The sequence below is a fragment of the Dermochelys coriacea genome, chromosome 6, assembly GCF_009764565.3.
Source record: "Dermochelys coriacea isolate rDerCor1 chromosome 6, rDerCor1.pri.v4, whole genome shotgun sequence".
NCBI classification, from domain to species: domain Eukaryota; kingdom Metazoa; phylum Chordata; order Testudines; family Dermochelyidae; genus Dermochelys; species Dermochelys coriacea.
In genome coordinates, this window is record NC_050073.1 from 89,678,940 (window position 1) to 89,696,901 (window position 17,962).

General features: G+C 41.4%; 1 protein-coding gene across 9 annotated transcripts in view; it reads left to right on the forward strand.

Annotated features, from left to right (window-relative positions):
• The window catches only part of NRXN3 (neurexin 3), a 1,462,434-nt gene that overhangs the window by 1,284,900 nt on the left and 159,572 nt on the right, over positions 1–17,962 (forward strand). For all 9 annotated transcript variants that reach the window (XM_043516016.1, XM_043516015.1, XM_043516018.1 and 6 more), the window contains one exon: positions 331–502. In XM_043516016.1, coding sequence (XP_043371951.1) covers positions 331–502 — 172 coding nt within the window. The remainder of the gene's footprint in view (positions 1–330; positions 503–17,962) is intronic.

Genomic DNA, 17,962 nt, shown 5'->3' on the forward strand with positions numbered 1-17,962 from the left:
GGGGATGTTTCCCAAATAACATTCTAGACGTTTCCTTGGTTTTTCGTCCGTGGCTCTCAATTGTCCATGGAGAAGTTCTGAGGGAGGAAATTAGTCGTGATTCTCAGGTGAATAGCATTAAGAGCTGATGTATAGCGCTGCACAGAAAGACATATGCATTGCATAACCACAAGTTTTATTGGTTCTGCAAAACCCAGGAACTATGCTACATGTTTTTGAGTGCCATCCACTGTCATCTATTGTCTAACTATTTAGATATATACAGACCTAGAGAATTCTCATACCAGATGGTAACTTATCGGTTGTTGTTTCTTGCTTTTTTCATTATAGGAGCAAGGCAAGATTGGTGTGGTCTTCAATATTGGCACAGTGGATATTTCTATCAAAGAGGAGAGCACCCCAGTGAATGATGGCAAATATCATGTGGTGCGCTTTACTAGGAATGGTGGAAATGCCACTCTTCAGGTGGACAGCTGGCCAGTGAATGAACACTACCCTTCAGGTATATGTTTGACCAAGAAATCTTTCTCTCTGTCGTTCCCTTCTCATCCATCCACACCTTAAAATAAGGGTTACAACAACTAAATTATAAAACGCTGGGGTGGTATACAAAGATTTATACATCCCCAGAAATAGAGAGTTGGGTTGAGCCTGATCCAATGTAAAGGGGTTCTGTGTTCACTGTGCTGGAAAATAAGGTATTGCATCCAACATCTACTGTGTATGGAGAGGTGTGGTGCACAAAGGCTGCATGGCAATATGCACATAGATCATGCACAGTAAAAGCCCACTGGGCATATCCTGATCTTACAAAGAGTTACAAACTGATTGAACAACAACTTAGATTTGTTACTTGTGGTGATTTCTAATGAAAGAGAGCAGAGTGAGGAGCAGTGTGGTGGGAAGGGGGCGTGGCACTCAACCTTATCTCCTCATTGCAGCTTGCATAGATATGAATGTAAGGGACAACGAATGTGGCAGGTTTGGTTCACAGGAGTTTGCGTGAACCTTTCGTTTTGCTTCCCATAAGCTTTCATTCCCTGAAATTTTGCTCTGAATTGTGGGTTTGTACAAACAAAACTTGACACACTATTCAGCTGAAACTATCGTGTTTTAGTTTACTTCACGTCAAAAACCATGTGGAACCATTCAGTTTCAAATTGATTCTATCTGAAACCATAGCCCAAGGCCCTAGCAAAGAAGGGCAGCAATGACAGACTGGGGTAATGTGCATGCAGAGAAGACAAGCCAGATCCTTCTCCGTTTGTGTATCACCATCGTTGAAGGCCAAAGTCACCCTGAAATCAAAAGGATGCAGCCTTAGCGACACTGACAATGCAAGGAGGTGCTCAGTGACATACATAGTCTGTAGAATGCAAAGAAACAGAGAGAGATTGCAGAGACAGTCACCGTCTTCAACTTACTATTTGGCATCAGGCGTCATGGTCTATTCAGCAGCTGCCAGTGTTAAGTAAACCCAGGCAGCCTCTGGTGACTCTTGCCCAGGTTTACACATAACCCACTTGGGGGTGGAAAGAGGGAGGATTCTCCTGATAAACGCTAGGCAATTTGCCAGTATGTGGGAGTCGCCCACAAGCCATTTAGCTTCAAATGATGGCACTTGTGAGAGATACCCAAAATACACTGCACCTAATTGTTCCCCCCAGACACTAATAAATTACTCTGAGGGCGTGATTTCATTTCTTCTCTTCACTGAGAAAGCATGCTGGGAGCCTCTGTATCTGAGTGAGCTTCCCTGTGGTGCAACACTAGTGCTTTCTACTTTGTATTCCACATGACACAAATGCTATAGTTGTTTAATGCTATATATTCAAAGGGCCTGTTCCCCAGCACCTTTGCCATTATGCTACATCAGATTCAGCCCAGTTATCCACTGGCTAGGGAGAGTGGGATGGCCAGGAAGTGCCCAAATCCAGTGCTTCCTTCCTACAGTCTCCATTAATTATTTCCCAGTCGTTTACCTCTGGTCCAGTTGGCAGCCAGTTACAGCCTGTACAGCCCTGTGAATAGAATTTCTTTTTATATTAGTTACTGTAGCTAATTCCTCTGGCAAAGAAGCAAAATACTCAGCTCTCTCACTTGCTGAGTTTTTGAAAAGGGAAAATAAAACTTGCTTAGGAAATATCATAACTGCATCCTCTGCTGCTGCCTTATTTAAAGATCAGTCTGTGATTCCATTAGGAAATTCATGGATTTACAAAATCTACATTAGCCATGTGCCTGGGCTGATATTGGGTGTATAAAGTCACATCCCAAGGATGAGGGATTTATTTCTATTCCATCCAGGGCCCCCTCTTCCCCCCTCCCCCGCTTCTCCCTCACACACATACCAACTTCTGGGTATTTGTAGGATATAAAATCTTTTTTAAAAGACCCATTAGACGTTTACCAGCTTCAGAAGTTTAGTGAGTAACAATAACCCTAAAATGTCTTTTAAAACGAAAAATGTTTCACTGGCCATTACTATACACTGAGACTGTGCACGCATTAGAATTTCTTTTAAAGGATATAGACACAGTCCTGAACCATAACTTTGAGGAGGTTTGGCTTTGGAGCCAAGCTTCATAGCTTGGTCCTGTGTCTACAATTGTATATGACAAAAACCTGAAAATCTCAACAGCACACGCCTTGAAGAAAATTCATATATTGATCCATACCTGGACTGAGCATTTTGGTCCCTCTCTAAAAGGAATATGATGTCAAAAATAGCCAAGGAATCTATTCTCCCCCAGCTGCCTCACTCCCATTCATAACAGAGTGGGGTAATATGCAGGAATAGAATACAACTGCCCAGAATAAAACAGCCTACATATGCTCATTAATATCTGGAAAGCATTATATTCACAGCAGGGAGGACTTGATTGTGAATCTGAAGGTGCAAGATAATTGGGGTGAAAGTGAAAGGCAGGAGTGAAAGCAGCAGAATAAGAACAATGGACTTCAAGAAAGCAGAACTTAACAAACTAAGAAAATTTGTAGGAAAAGTCCCAGGGGAAGAAAATCTAAGGGGAAAAAGTAGTTCAGGAGAGCTGGCAGTTTTTCAAAGTGACAATATTAAAGGCACAACAGCAAACTATCCTGATGCAAAGAGAGATAGGAAGATGGCTCCATCAGGAGCTCCTTAATGACCTAAAAATCAGAAAGGAATCCTACAAAAAGTGGAAACTATGGACACATTTCTAAAAATGAATACAAAATAATAGTGCAAGCATGTAAAGCTAAAATATGAAAGGCTAAAGCATAAAATGAATAACACCTAGCAAGGAACATAACAGGCAGTAAGAAGAGATTCTATAAATATGTTAGTAAAAACAGAAAAATGAAGGAAAGTGTCACTACTTTATGGGAATGGACAGTTAATAACGGATAGCCTCAAGAAGGCTAAGGTGTTTAATGCCTGTTTTGCTGCAGTCTTCATTAAAAAGATTAGTTGTGATCAAATACTTAACACAACGTTAACAACAAGGGGGAAGGAACACAAGTCCAAACAGGGCAAGAACAGGTTAAAGGATATTTAAATACATTAGATGTATTCAACTCGGCAGAACTGATGAAAGTCACTTAGTGTATTTAAGGAAGTAGCTGAAGCATTCTCTGAAACATTAGCAACTATCTTTGAGAACTCATGGAGGACTGGTGAGGTCCCAGAGGACTGGAGAAGAGCCAAACATAGTACTTGTTTTTTAAAAAGGAGAACAAAGAGGATCTGGGGAATTATAGATCAGTCAGCCTAACGTTGATGCCCGGAAAGATACCAGAACAAATAATTAAACAATTAATTTGTAAGCACCTAGAGGGTAACAATGATAAGTAATAACCGACATGGAATTGTCAAGAACAACTTGTTGCAAACCAACCTAATTTCCTTCTTTGAGAGGGCTACTGTCCTATAGGATGGGGGAAGCAGCAGACATGATGTATCTTGATTTTAGTAATACTTTTGAAACAGTCTCACATGACATTCTAAGAAGCAAATGATGGAAATGTAGTAGTTGAAATTACTATAAAGTGATTGCACAGCTGGTTGAATGACCATACTCAAAGAGTAGTTATCAGTGGTTTACTGTCAAACTGGGAGGGCATATCTAGTTGGGTCTGCAGGAATCAGTCCTGAGTCCAATACTATTCAATATTTTCATTAAATACTTGGCAAACAGAAGGGAGTGTATGGTTATAAAATTTGTGGGTGACACCAAGCAGGGAGGGGTTGCAAGGACTTTGGCGGATAGGATTAGAATACAAAATAACCCTGACAAATTGGAGAATTGGTCTTCAATCAATAAAAATAAATTCCATAAAGACAAGTGCAAAGTACCACACTAAGGAAGGAAAAATCAAATGTGTAACTACAAAATGGGGACTAACTAGCTAGACCGTGATACTGCTGAGAAGGATCTGGGGGCTGTTGTGGATGAGAAATAGAATATGATGCAACAATGTTATGCAGTTGTGAAAAAGGGTTATGTCATTCTGGGGTGAATTAACAATAGTGTCGTATGTAAGACATGGAAGGTAATAGTCCTGCTCTAGTCAGCACTGGTGAGACCTCAGCTGGAGTGCCGTGTCCGGTTTTGGGCACCACAGTTTAAGAAAATGTGGATAAATTTAGAGACAATCTAGATGAGAGTAACAAAAATGATAAAAGGTTTAGAACACCTGACCTATGAGGAAAAGTTAAAACTGGGGATGTTTAATCTTGAGAAAAGAAGATTGAAGCGGGGACCTGATAACAGTCTTCAAATATGTTAAGTACTGTTATAAAGAGGACAGTGATCAATTGTTCTCGATGTCCGCTGAAGGCAGGACAAAAAATAATGGGCTTAATCTGCAGCAAAGGAGATTTAAGTTAGATATTAGGAAAAACCCTCTAAGTATAGGGATAGCAAAGTACTGGAATAGGCTTCCAACAGAGGTTGTGGAATTGCCATCATTGGTAATTTTTAAGAACAGATTGGGTAAACACCTGTCAGGGATGGTCAATGTTTATTTCATCCTGCCTCAGTGTAAAGGGATGGACTCAATGGTCTTTTGATGTCCCTTCCAGCTCTACATTTCTGTGATGCTGTGATCTGTATGTGCTATTTTATCTTTGATGATTACAGCTACTTCTATCCGTAACTTGCTGATTGTAACTAAAGGATTGCAAACTTGGCCATCTTGCGTGTTGCCATATGTGTTGCCATCTTTTGCCACAAGAGGATAAATTAAAATATTATTTCAGTTTTCCTTTCTGAATTTCATTGCCTTTTGTGGGATTATACATGAGATTCATAATTTATTTGAATGGTGTAAGACCAATGGTTACTAAATGAGCAAAGAGACAAGTATTTACTCTTCTTTAATCAGTCAAGAAAGAATTAAATGAAAATAGCCAAATGGGTTCAAAAGACTCCAAAGCTATTATCTTTGCAACTTCATATAATAAGACAAGAAAATAGAAAAAACAACAATTCAGGCACTGACAAAATATCTTTATATAGCATCCAATTACAGCCAAATCACCTGCAACATGGGGATTGCTCATTTTGGGAAGGAAGAAGGGGTAGAGGTAAATTTGAAAGGAAGGAATTCATTTGAGCCTAAAGTTGTCTTAGCCTGGAGAACCTGAAATAATCCTGATCATTAGAGAGTCTCTTAGTGTTCGCGCCTGGCTTTGACATTCCAACCCTATTAGCGTCTCATTTACTGGACAATAAGGCCCGGGACAGTGATGTAGCATTCAGATTTGAGCCAATATTCCTGAGAAATGAGGAATAACAAATATCAGCATGAATGCACTGGAGTTGCTCACTTTCATCCACCTGTCCTGGCACCCTTTAGCCAAAACTACTGGCTCATTCATAATATTCAATATTTGAATTTGTTTTCCTTTGTCATCTCCCCCAAGCCCACAACAGGGAGATGGGCTGTATCAGATTTACGTGTCTTCAGACAGAGCATTTCTAGTCAGCTGTGTGATGCCTGGGTCATGAAGATTAATGCATTAATAGGCCAGTGTGCCTATTCTTCAGCTTTGGGTATCCCTCTGAATGGCAAATTTACACTACTCTCTGTTTCCCAGAAGGGACTTACACTCCTACTGTTCTCTGGGGTGTGAGCAATGTTTGGTGCAGCATCTCTGTGATAGATGTGTGTCAGTGATGACTGGTTTTGTAGTTGCTGAGCGCTTTCTCTAAATCTAAATTCAGCTATTTTTGTGGTTTAGTAAGTGTCATTCTGGACCAAGAACAGTATCCCTATTGGGTAAAATACAAGAGCCAGTGAAAGTAAGAGAAGCCTCTGATATACTTTTATTTCAGATTATTGTAAAACCCATCGTATTTGAGGCACTTTACAATAGGAGGAAAAAAGACAAATTATGAATCCCAGAAGAAGCTAGCAATTCTTAAAAGGGTTAAAAACAAATCACCTATCTTGACATAGAACTGGGATAGATACCTCAGGCCATGGGTTTTCATTAAATCCTAGCCAGAAGGTTTTCTTTCTCTCTCGCTACCTTTGCTTGCAAAGAGAGTTTTGGGGTCTTGCCAGATCTGGAGTGTACATTAAAACAAGCCTCGTCTCTCTGTTCATTCATCCATGCAGTGCCTGTATTTCCTTCAGTACAGCAGGAAGAGAAAAACTAGGCAGAAAGGAGCTGCAAAGAAAGTAAATGTCAATAACACGAAAATAAAGTCTGATTGAAGTCATGTTTCAAAGAGGGATAGTGGGGGTAAGTGAGATGAAAGACAGGAAGAGACTTTCATTTAAAGAGGCACTCACTTAATAGGAGAACATTACCCTGGCTCTTTATAGACATATTTTAAAACTGAGAATCAATTCAATATTGAACAACTAGATCTTCATGAGCTAGTTTCTCCAGATAGGTAGAGAGAAAAAAATTGTTCCACTTACTCCTCCCTATCACCTTTGTGAGTGACCTCCACCAGCCTCCTATCAGGAGTCCACTCATTCTCTTAAGTGGCATTAACTTTTAATGCCATTGGCTCCAGATAATAGAAATAACTTTTGTCCTCTCAGGGCCCCTCCTGTCAACACACGCGCACACACACACAAACACAGAGTTTACCACAAAGTAGGGCAAATTGGAATCCAAACTCCTCCCCAGAGTGCTCCAGGGGGTTGGGGTTGGGGGAGAGGAGGGATTCCTGGTATAGTGGCTCTGCTGGGCCAGTGTCCCACTGCCAATCTTTGTCTTCTGGTGTCACAACATTTCTGAGTTGGAGTTGGCCGGATGAAGTACAGGTGTTGATGGCAGGCTGAGATTCTGCCTCTTTCCATTCCCCTCTTGCTCACACGTGAAATTTAAACTATGCCCATGTTTCTTTTGTTTCTTTCTACTGTTGTGTTGCCCCTTTTTGACCCCAGAGGCTAGTCCAAGTTCAGGGCCCTGGGGATGTTGCAGTTAGAAGTAGAAAATGTTGGATCTGGTATTTACAATCTTGCTTCTTTACAAAGAACATACAAAATCCTGCTTCTCCAAATGCAGGAGTAGTGAAGAACAAAGAAGCAGATTCTTAGCTTACAACCTCAAGTGTCTTTAGCCAACACCAGGCCCAAAAGCTCTCTATCTCTCGCTTTTTCCAGGGTCACACCGTGTGTCCAGGCTTTTGGTTGGCTTTTTGGCTGTTTGGCTTTTTCCCTGGATTTTTGTGTGCTCTCAGATACACAGCCCCTGGTCAGAATACCCAGTGGAACTAATTGCCCACATAATGCTAGTTTCTGGCAGGCTCTCTTAGGCATCGTTTTTGGCGTAGCCCCTTAATAGCTATCTTAAATGAAGGGTGCATTCACACACCATTTTCTGCCAGATTTTAACTCAACCCATGGAACAGGATCATCTCTTTTCTTCTGAGCCTCAATAGGAGTTATGATTTTCTGGGCCATTCTTGCAGTTGGTTCCTGGGATTTAACTATTTACATCTAACTGCAGGGTATTCTCAAAGGCCATCACATACTTCTACAACCTGTTTGCTGGAGTAGGCCCATGAGGGCCTGGGTGCAGTGAGATTGAGGCCTTTGGGGTGCAGGAATAGGAGTGTCAAGCTTTTGTCTACAGTGTGGTATAGCCATGTTGGTGCCAAGATATTAAAGAGACAAGGTGTGTAAGAGTCTATCTTTTATTGGACCATAATCTCTATTTTTGAGAGAGACATGCTTTCAAGCTTACATAGGGCTCTTCTTCAGGAAGACCAGCAGAAGCTGCTCCAATAAAAGATATTACCTCGCCCACCTTCTCTCTCTAAGTTTTTGTCTGACTTTTAGTAAATGAGACTAAATTGTATATGGCTGGGGGAGGGGTTTTAGTGAGTAGGGCTTCCCTGTGCTGCACCACAGGGAAGCTCACTCACAGGGGCCTGGTGATGGTCATAGATATAAGTCTATTAAATAAATAACGAATGGTCTGATTTTCAGAGGTACTCAGCATCTGCAACTCCCATTGCTTTCAATGGAAGTTATCAGTACTCAGCACCTCTGAAAATTGGACCATACACCTCTATAATTGCTATTGCCACTTGTTTGCTTTAAAATGGATAATTTCTTTTCCACTCACACTCCTTGCCCTTCCACCCTTATCTCTTTTTCCTTTCCCAAGTGACATGAACTTGATTAAACTAAAAGTCTATTCCTCACCCCGCCCCTCCACTTGAGGGCCATGAGGGGGTTATTTTCTTTCTTCTCTTCTTGGTTTTATTTAGTTTTTATCCACCAACATTTTCTTTTCCCCTCTGTGATTTCCCAGCCATGAGATAAATAGCCTTGTATCTTACAAGCTAAATACAATTACTGCTATCAAAACCAGAGTCTTTCTCTTTCCGTAAATGTCTCTTGGAAGCTGATACACTATTCAAGGCAAACCATGGGCTTCTGTCTAATCCTGAGATTAAACATAACCACCCAGAAGACAGCAAGCACATTTTTGTTTGGAAGTAGGGGGAAGAAAGGGGGTGGGGAAGTGAGATTCTCTCCTGAGATAGTAAGAGGACATGTGTACGACTCAAGGTTATTTGTAAAGGAATTACACGAAACATAGAAGAACTTGTTGTTATGACGAGGAATTTCATCAGATAATGCAGAAGCTGTTTTAGTTACTAAAGAAAAGATTTAGCCAGGATACCTTTGGGACTGAGGGTGGCAGGGAGGTATGTGCAACAGCTCCTAGGCATAGTTGCTGGTTTTGGATTTTAGTCCCCAGCCCATCTCCCCAACAGGAGATCTTGAAAGATGACAACCAGCTTCTTTGTTATAAATACCCTATGTTAAATATGGTAAGGCAGTATGGCCCCAAAAGTCAGAGCAGGGGATTGAGTCAGGAATACTCCTGTATTCTGCTCCCTGCTGTGCCACTTACTCACTGTGTGACCTTGAGCAAGTTAGCTCACCTTTAGGTGCTTCAGTTTCCCTATCTGTCAAATAGGGAATTTGTGGGACTTCATGATTATAAAGCATTTTGGAAATCCTCACCACCAGGGAAGGAGAAAATAGATGTGGATGGTCCAACAGTTAACCATGGATCATTAGAGGCAAACTGCCTCATCTAACGTGTGCCTTCATGTTGCAGGCACAAGCTGATAGGTTGTGATTTCGCTAGCTCTCATAATTCCAGTAGTCTTGGGTTAGCCAGTACTTGGATGGGAGACCCCCAAGGGAAACTCAGGAACTCTACTAAATGGTGTGTATGATTCACTAAGAGATGCTCTTTCATCTGCACCCAATACTGCTGCATAGTATGTGCTATTAGAGAATACCATCCATTTAATTAGACATAAAACTGAGGTCTTGACCACTTGGTCATTAAGAGAGCCTGTGGCACTTTTTTTTTTCTTTCTTTTGTTTTGTTGTGTTTGCAAGAGTTGGAGAGTTATCTTGAGGGTACTGGCCAAACCCCATTATGGTCTTAATATTTTCTTTACTAAATGCCCCTGTTAGTGGGTGGCAAGTTAAGGATAAAGAGGTGACCTGAACTGAATTTTGATTAGCTTTGTTAGTTGCATTTGATCCCTGATGTTGTTTTCATACACTTGGTTGTAGCATTTAATTTTTCGTATTGCACTCATTTTGTGGGACTCAAATGAGTTCCTATCTGCATGGAGCAGAGGCAGCAAGTAAAATCCCTTTGACAAATTTATTGTATCTTGTAATGAGTCTAAAACATATAAAAAGCCAGGGTTAATAAAATAGCACTGGAGATGCATAGTTTGAAGACAGCGATGTAACATATGTTGAAAGATCTGCCAAGAGGGATGATTAAAGCATGACAAGTTGATGAAATCAAGAGTTGATTGTAGCTTGTCACTGCGGGGCCAGAAAATTTATGTTGTTTTTATAAGGCTGGAAGATACATAAGCATAACTACAAGGTATGTGCGCACATACATGCTGCCGTATAGATACAGTGAGACCTACATAGATGTGGACAAACACTGCCAAAAGAGACAAAAACACTCCAGGACTCATGCACACACACACACTGTTCTGGACATAGAGTCTGGAGCTGTGAAAAAGTTGTCACTAAATTTTACTTGGAAATTTTCACCATTTCACTTGTACACTTGATGCTTTGTTCTTCCACAGACATGCGGAGCAATGATTAACTTGCATTGTGCTCTTTCTCTCAGATGGTTGTATGGAAGCAGTAAAGTGGCTGTCTTACTTTTGTACATGATGAGATGAAGGAGGCAAAAAGAGTTAAAAAGAAAAATGATTATGCTAATTTTACAGACAGCTTTCTACCTGTCTGGGTTTCATCTCCCAAAGCTAATCCAGTATCTGATTGCATCCTGTGGTGAGGTGTGTGCGCTTACCTTCCCCAAATACTTCCAGTCAACATAGGAGGGTGGCGGTAAATCAAGTGCTTGTGTTTCTGTCAGTTTGTGTTTCTGTCAGCTTTGCATTAAGCAAGAGGGAACTTAAGCCAAGCAGGTTGGAAAGGGAGCTCAGCATTACTTACCAGCAGCAGAAGAGTTGAAAATGAAGGCAGAGAGTAAGTGAGAAAGTATATGTATAATTGCACATACAGGATAGCATTTTCAGCAGCAGATACGCTGGCCTGATTCCCCACCAGGATCCAATGGAGAGCTCTTGAATTAGGTGCAAAAAAAAGTAGAGGTACTCTTCTGAGCTTTGTGCACAGAATGAGCTCCATCCACTTGAGATGTCAGTGTGCCCTATTGCTGTGAGTCTACCGAATCTAGGAGAAAAAAGTGATTTTTAGTTTGAATTAGCTAATGTAATTTGAAACACACATCACCCAGCATAGTCACAGTTAAACACCTTTAAAGTTATGTGAAATCCTAGCTTCAGTTGGCTATGGTCTCCCCTCCCCCTCTTGCCAACAACAGGTAGGGCATTACATAAGAGCCATGATACAGGCTCTACACTACTGGAGGATTCCCCTGCACTGGGGCATTCCTCTCATGCTCAGATATGCTGCCTTTAGGGCTATAATCCAGTGATGCTGTGGCATGAAGCAGCTTCACTGCACTGGGGGACCAGAGCTGTCATTTTTGTTTCCTTCTATCTTTCCAGTGTGTTTTCCTAAAAAATATCACCATATTATTCTCCAGGCACAGTAGTTAGAAGCCAGCTAATTAGTTGCTCTCCCAAAGAATTCTAGAGGGAAAGTTTATTGCTGCTTATGTACTGCATAGTACAACCCCAACTATCCTAAACTCGTGTATAATGAAATATCATGTCTCTCTGTCCATTGGTCCGTGATTATATGAGCTCCCAGTTATCCAAGCACGTATGATATCATCAGAACAGTTCTGATGGATAGATTTCTACTCAGCTTGTGTGAAATGAAAGGTTATTGGTTCAATCATCTCGTCTTTTGCAGCTCCGTAACTATGATCATAATGTGGTGCTGGAGAAAGATGGAGAAACAGGCTAAATTGATTATTGTAACAGAAGAGAATTCTGCTAGACAGCACAGCTCATTGAACTGCTAGATATTAATATTGCTCCATTTCTCTGTCAGGTTACTTCTTTTTTAGTTTTCTGGTCAAATGGAATTATCACAATGTATTTGCTCTCTCTCACATACAAGATACATAAACATGACTACATGGTATGTGCACACACAATCACAGTTCCATATAGACACAGTGAGGCATGGGCAAACACTATCAAAACAGACAAAACCACTCCAGGACTTGTGCATGTGCACACACACAAAACAAACAGCTGGACCGAAGGATTGGCAGCTTGAGCAATAACTTTGTGCTTTCCAGATCTTACTGCCTGCAGCCAGAACAGTGCCAGCTGTAATCCCAGGTTGACACATCTGACTTGCAGTGATTGAAGCAGATCAGACACATCAGCATTCCCTCTCTTCATAGAAAGGCAGCAGAGAATACAAAGTCATGCAAAGGAAACCATATGATTTAGGCCAAAAGTAGGAGGATTGCAGGAAGGGGTTCTACCAGAAATGAGGGGGCTAATAACAGGACTGGAACTTCCGAGTTTGTGTCAGCTTTGCAAATGACTCTGTGTCCCGCTTTGGGCCAGTTATTTTACCATTTTGTGCCTCAGTTATCCTATTTGTAAAATGGAGATAAAAATCCTGGTTTACCATATATGGTGTGTGTGGGAATTAACTAGCTGATATTTTACAGCATATTAAATTATAAAGTGTTTTAGTTCCAGACTCTTAAAATCCAATCTGTCCTGCACGGAAGGAGGGTTTTTCCCTGCCCTGGGAACTCAGTGTTACTCAGTGACATTGACCCTACATAATAGGGTATCTCCTGCAAATTGGGTGGCATTTTAAGCCTCTTCTATTTTATTGTAATATTGAGAATACATAGAACTTCTGTAGTAGATTTCAGAATCCTTTCCAAACATCAGTGGATCAAGCTTCAGAACTCCCCTTCTTCACATTCTCCTCTGTGGTAGGTATTGTCCTTCTTCACTCCCATCCCCTTTTTGCTGGGTAAGAGTGGAGTACAATGGCGGGGAGGCATCAGTGTATAAACAAGCAGCACGAAAGGGGATCTATTGTGTTTGGTGGAAATGTTCAGGGCTGCAAATATTTGCCTACATTACAGATACTAGGATTCTGATCATATCCTAGAAAACACATCACTGAAAAAGGTAAAGGAGGAAAAAGAAACAGCAGCCTCCTGGCCCTCCCAACCCTGTTTCTGACACACTATTTCTTGATAATGATTAGGGTGGTTCTCTGCATCTAGTTCATGGACTTTGCTTCCTGGAAGGAAGCTTTGAATCCTCATGCCTTATTTCCACACTCTTGCAAAGAGGAGAAAGATTTTTGAGGGAAGGCAAAGTTCACAGATTTGTAGCAATTAGAGGTGGGAAAGGCCTGTTAAGTCACATTTAGTCCACTCCCCAGTCAGTCTGAGTCCTGCACTATATTGTTCCAGGCTTTATCCAATCCAGTTTCAAATAATTCAAGCAGTGGGGTTTCCAACATTTCCTTAAGAGACTATTCTGCAGTCTAATAGATTGCACTGGTAGGAAGTTCTTCTCAATAATCACCTTAAATTTCCTTTCATCACTTTCTTACCACGGCTTCTAGTTATATCTCTGTGGAGCACCATAAAAAATCCCTCCTCTTTCTTGGGGTTTGTACCTTTCTGATGTTTGTGGACCTTATCCTTTTCCCCCTGGACCTTTCATTTAGCCAAACTATGCATATTTATTATTATCATAATTACCTACTTACTGAACACCATCAGTTTACTCTGCACAGTACAATTAGGCTTGGCAGCAATAGGTTTTTATCAGTAATTGTCGGTAAATGTAAGTTTCACTGTCTACGCACAAACCCACAAAAAACATTTCCACAGTGGGCAAACTTTTTGGCCTGAGAGCCACATTGGGGTATGGAAATTGTATGGCAGACCATGAATGCTCATGAAATTGGGGGTTGGGGTTCAGGAAGGTGAAGGCACCGGCTGGGGGTACGGGCTCTGGGGTGGGGCCAGAAATGAGGAGTTCAAGGTGGGAGGAGGCTCCAGGGTAGGGTGCGGGGGTTGAGGGATCTGGGGTGGGGCTGGAGATGAGGGATTTGGGGTACACGAGGGGGCTCCAGGCTGGGACCAAAGGGGTTCGGAGAGCAGGAGGGGATCAGGGATGGGGCAGGCTGTTGGGGTACAGGAGGAGTGAGGGCTCCAGTTGGGGGTGCAGGCTCTGGGGTGGGGCTGGGGAAGAGGGATTTGGGGTGCAGAAGGGGGCTTTGGGCTGGGATCAAGGGGTTTGGAGGGCAGGAGGGGGATCAGGGATGTGACAGGAGATTGGGACGCATGGGGGGGTCAGGGGTGCAGGCTCCAGGTGGCATTTCCCGCAAGTAGTTCCCGGAAGCACGTCCCCGCTCCAGTTTCAAGGGTCAGCCAGGTGTCTCTGCACACTGTCTCGTCCACAGGTACCACCCCTGAAGCTCCCATTGGCTGTGAACTGCTGCCAATGGGAGCCGTAGGGGCAGCACCTGCGGACAGGGCAGCGCACAGAGCCTCCTGGTCATGTCTCTGTGTATTACATAGGAGCCGGAGCGGGGTCATGCCGGTTGCTTCCTGGGAGCTGCACAGAGCGGGACAAGCCCCTGACCCCGCTCCCCAGCAGGGCAAACCTCCAACCCCATTCCCCTGTGGGAGCTGAGGGCCGGATTAATGGTCTGATGGGCTAGATGTGGCCCACGAGCCATAGTTTGCCCATCCCTGTTCTAAACTGAGGATGCAGAAGTGTTAGATTACTATCCAATTTCCTTTGTAACCTTTGGCAAATCCATTAACCTGTCTTTAAATCAGGGCCAAATTGAAAGGTATGCCTAAGGGAGTCTGACCTTATGCAATATTACACTGGTCCTTACAGCATGTAAAATGCACCAGGTTAGAAATGGTTAGACTCAACTGTTACTGACATGAAGCTCACGTCACCTCTGAAGCTGACCCATAGAAGCTAAATTGGTACATCTTATATACCCCAGAGATGGAAAACAGGAATGCATCAGGAAAAGTAAGTAGCAGTAAGGTATAAGTTAAGGTAGAGGGGGAGTTGTGGTAATCAGGTTTTCTCTGAGGCAGTGAAAACTTAGAAACAAGTTCACTTACCTGATTGTCAGAGTAACTTCAGATTTTTATTTTTTTTTTGCCGCTGCAGTCTTGCCTGCCAATTCTCTCCTATTTCTGGTATGTGTGTGATAGAGACTTTGTCTTCTTTTGTTCCAAAGTCTTTGGGTTGAGGTAGCCCCAGTGTGAAATTCAGCTCTTTACAATAAAAAGCTCCAGAGTGAGAGGAATGAAAGGGAAAGGCAGGACTCAAAAACAATGGTGAGAACAGAAGGAAGGGGGTCAAGTCAAAGATATTCAGGGATATGGGAAAGAAGAGGACAGGAAAGAAAAGAAGACACAGAATAGCAAGAGCTGCAATTTTTTCTAACAAGGAGTTCAGTGAAAATAGAAAAAATACCTAAAAGCTGAAGCAAACTTAAATAAGGATAACAGTCTCCCGTTCTTCAGCATGTTCCATCAAAGGATCTCAAACCCCAAAATCCACACATCACTCTGCTGTGTCCCCATCTTACATATGGAAAAGCTGAAGCACGGGAAGTTGTTACATTAGATATTCAGTAGCAGAAGCTGGAATAGAACCCGGGTCACCTGATTCTCAATCCTTTTCTTTATCTGCAAACCTGTGCCACATGTATTTAGGTTTGGTGTTCTTTCAAAATCTAATATGGATAGAGATATTATTTTCCATTTGATGTTTTTTCTACATTTTGATTAAACAGTTTTAATGTAAAATGTCCTCTACAATGTGTAACCTAAATCACAGCAGTATTGTGCCCAGCTAGTGCATCAAAATATACAGCTGCTTATAAGCAGAATGCCTGATTCTAATTCCGATTTCAACCATGTTATTGTGGTTTTACTTTCCAAGCTGTGTGGTGCTAAAAGTAAGCAAACAGATTTAATGAGGATAAAAAAAAAATCATCCTAACTTTGATAGCCGAAAGCTAGTGGAACAAATGATCAAAGAATCAGTTTGTAAACACCTAAGGGATAATAGGATTCTATAGAATAGTCAGCATGGATTTGTTAATTAGAAATCATGCTAACATAATTTCTTTCTTTGACAGGTTTCCTGACTTAGCAGATGGGGGAAAGCTGTAGATGTGATATATTTTGATTCTAGTAAGGATTTTGATGCAGGTCCACATGACATTCTGATAAGCAAACTAGGGAAATGTGGTCTAGATGAAATTACTATAAGGTCAAGGCACAACTGGTTGAAAGACTATACTCAAAGAGTAGTTATCAATTGTTTGCTGTTAAACTTGGAGGGTGTACCTAATGGGTTTCTGCAGGGGCACTCCTAGGTCTGGTACTATTCAATATTTTCATTAAATGCAGAGTGCAGAGAATGCTTATAAAATTTGTGGATGACACAAAGTCGGGAAGAGTTGCAAGCTCTTTGGAGGACAGGATTAGAATTGAAAATGACCTTGACAAATTGGAAAATTAGTCTGAATTCAACGAGATGATATTCAACAGAAAGGAAAAATCAAACTACAAAATGGGGAATAACTAGCTAGATGAATAACTGGCTAGGTGGTCGCATTGCTGAGAAGGATCTGATGGTTATAGTGGATCAGAAATTGAATATGAGTCAACGATGTAATGCAGTTGCAAAAAAGGCTAAAATCATTCTGAGGTGTATTGACTGGAGTGGCATATGTAAGACATGAGAGATAATTCTCCTGCTCTGCTCAGCACTGTGAGGGTCCAGCTGGAATATGGGTCCAGTTCTGGATGCCACATTTTAAGAAAGACCAAATGAAGAGTATCCAGAGAAAAGCAACAAAAATGAAAACCTGACCTATAAGGAAAAGTTAAAAATAATGACAGGTTTCAGAGTAGCAGCCGTGTTAATCTGTATTCGCAAAAAGAAAAGGAGTACTTGTGGCACCTTAGAGACTAACAAATTTATTAGAGCATAAGCTTTCGTGCATCCGATGAAGTGAAAGTGAGCTGTAGCTCACGAAAGCTTATGCTCTGATAAATTTGTTAGTCTCTAAGGTGCCACAAGTACTCCTTTTATTTTTTTAAAAATAATAGGCATGTTTAGTCTTGAGATAAGAAGACTGATAGAGGACCTGATAAGTCTTCATATATGTTAAGGGCTGTTATGAAGAGGATGGTGATCAATTGTTTTCCATGTCCACTGAAGGTAGGACAAGAAGTAATATGCTTAATCGAGAGCAAAGGAGTTTTAGGTTAAATATAAAGAAAAAATGTCTAACTGTAAGTGTAATTAAGTTTTGGAATACACTTTCCAGGGAGGTTGTGGAATGCATTCCATTGGAGGTTTTTAAGAAAAGGTTAGACAAACACCTGTCAGGGATGGTCTAGGTTTACCTCAGCACAGGGAGCTGGACTTCATGACTTTTTGAGGTCCCTTCCAGCTCTATATTTCTGTGATTTGTGCAGTACTTTGACACCATAGTAATGGTTGTATATAAAGCTTATAGACAGGTGGGGTCAAATACCAGGGGGGTGAACCTAAAACCAATAACCAGAACTCTTTGCCGTACTCATGAAGGTTATTTACTTATATTTCTCCAACTGAAATTTCATACATCACGAAAAGGGGATGGGTAAATCCAGTTGAAATCTACAGCCCTAACCTCCAAAAGTTTTCTTATCCTATTACTATCACTATACAATAACTGTTAATTAGACCAAATGTCTAATTTTTTAGAGTCTTCTAAGCACTGAAGAAAGAGTTGCTGCTTTATTCTTAGGTTCTGAATAAAACTGTCTTTGGCATTTATTTAGGGCAGATGAATGTTTTCTTACCGTATTCTTATTAGCATCTTCACAGACTTGACAACATATCAGCTTGTATTAATATTCCACCTGGAAGCAAGTGCTTTCTTTCTGCCCAGTGCAGTTTACTGGAACCTTTGAGCCACTTTTCCT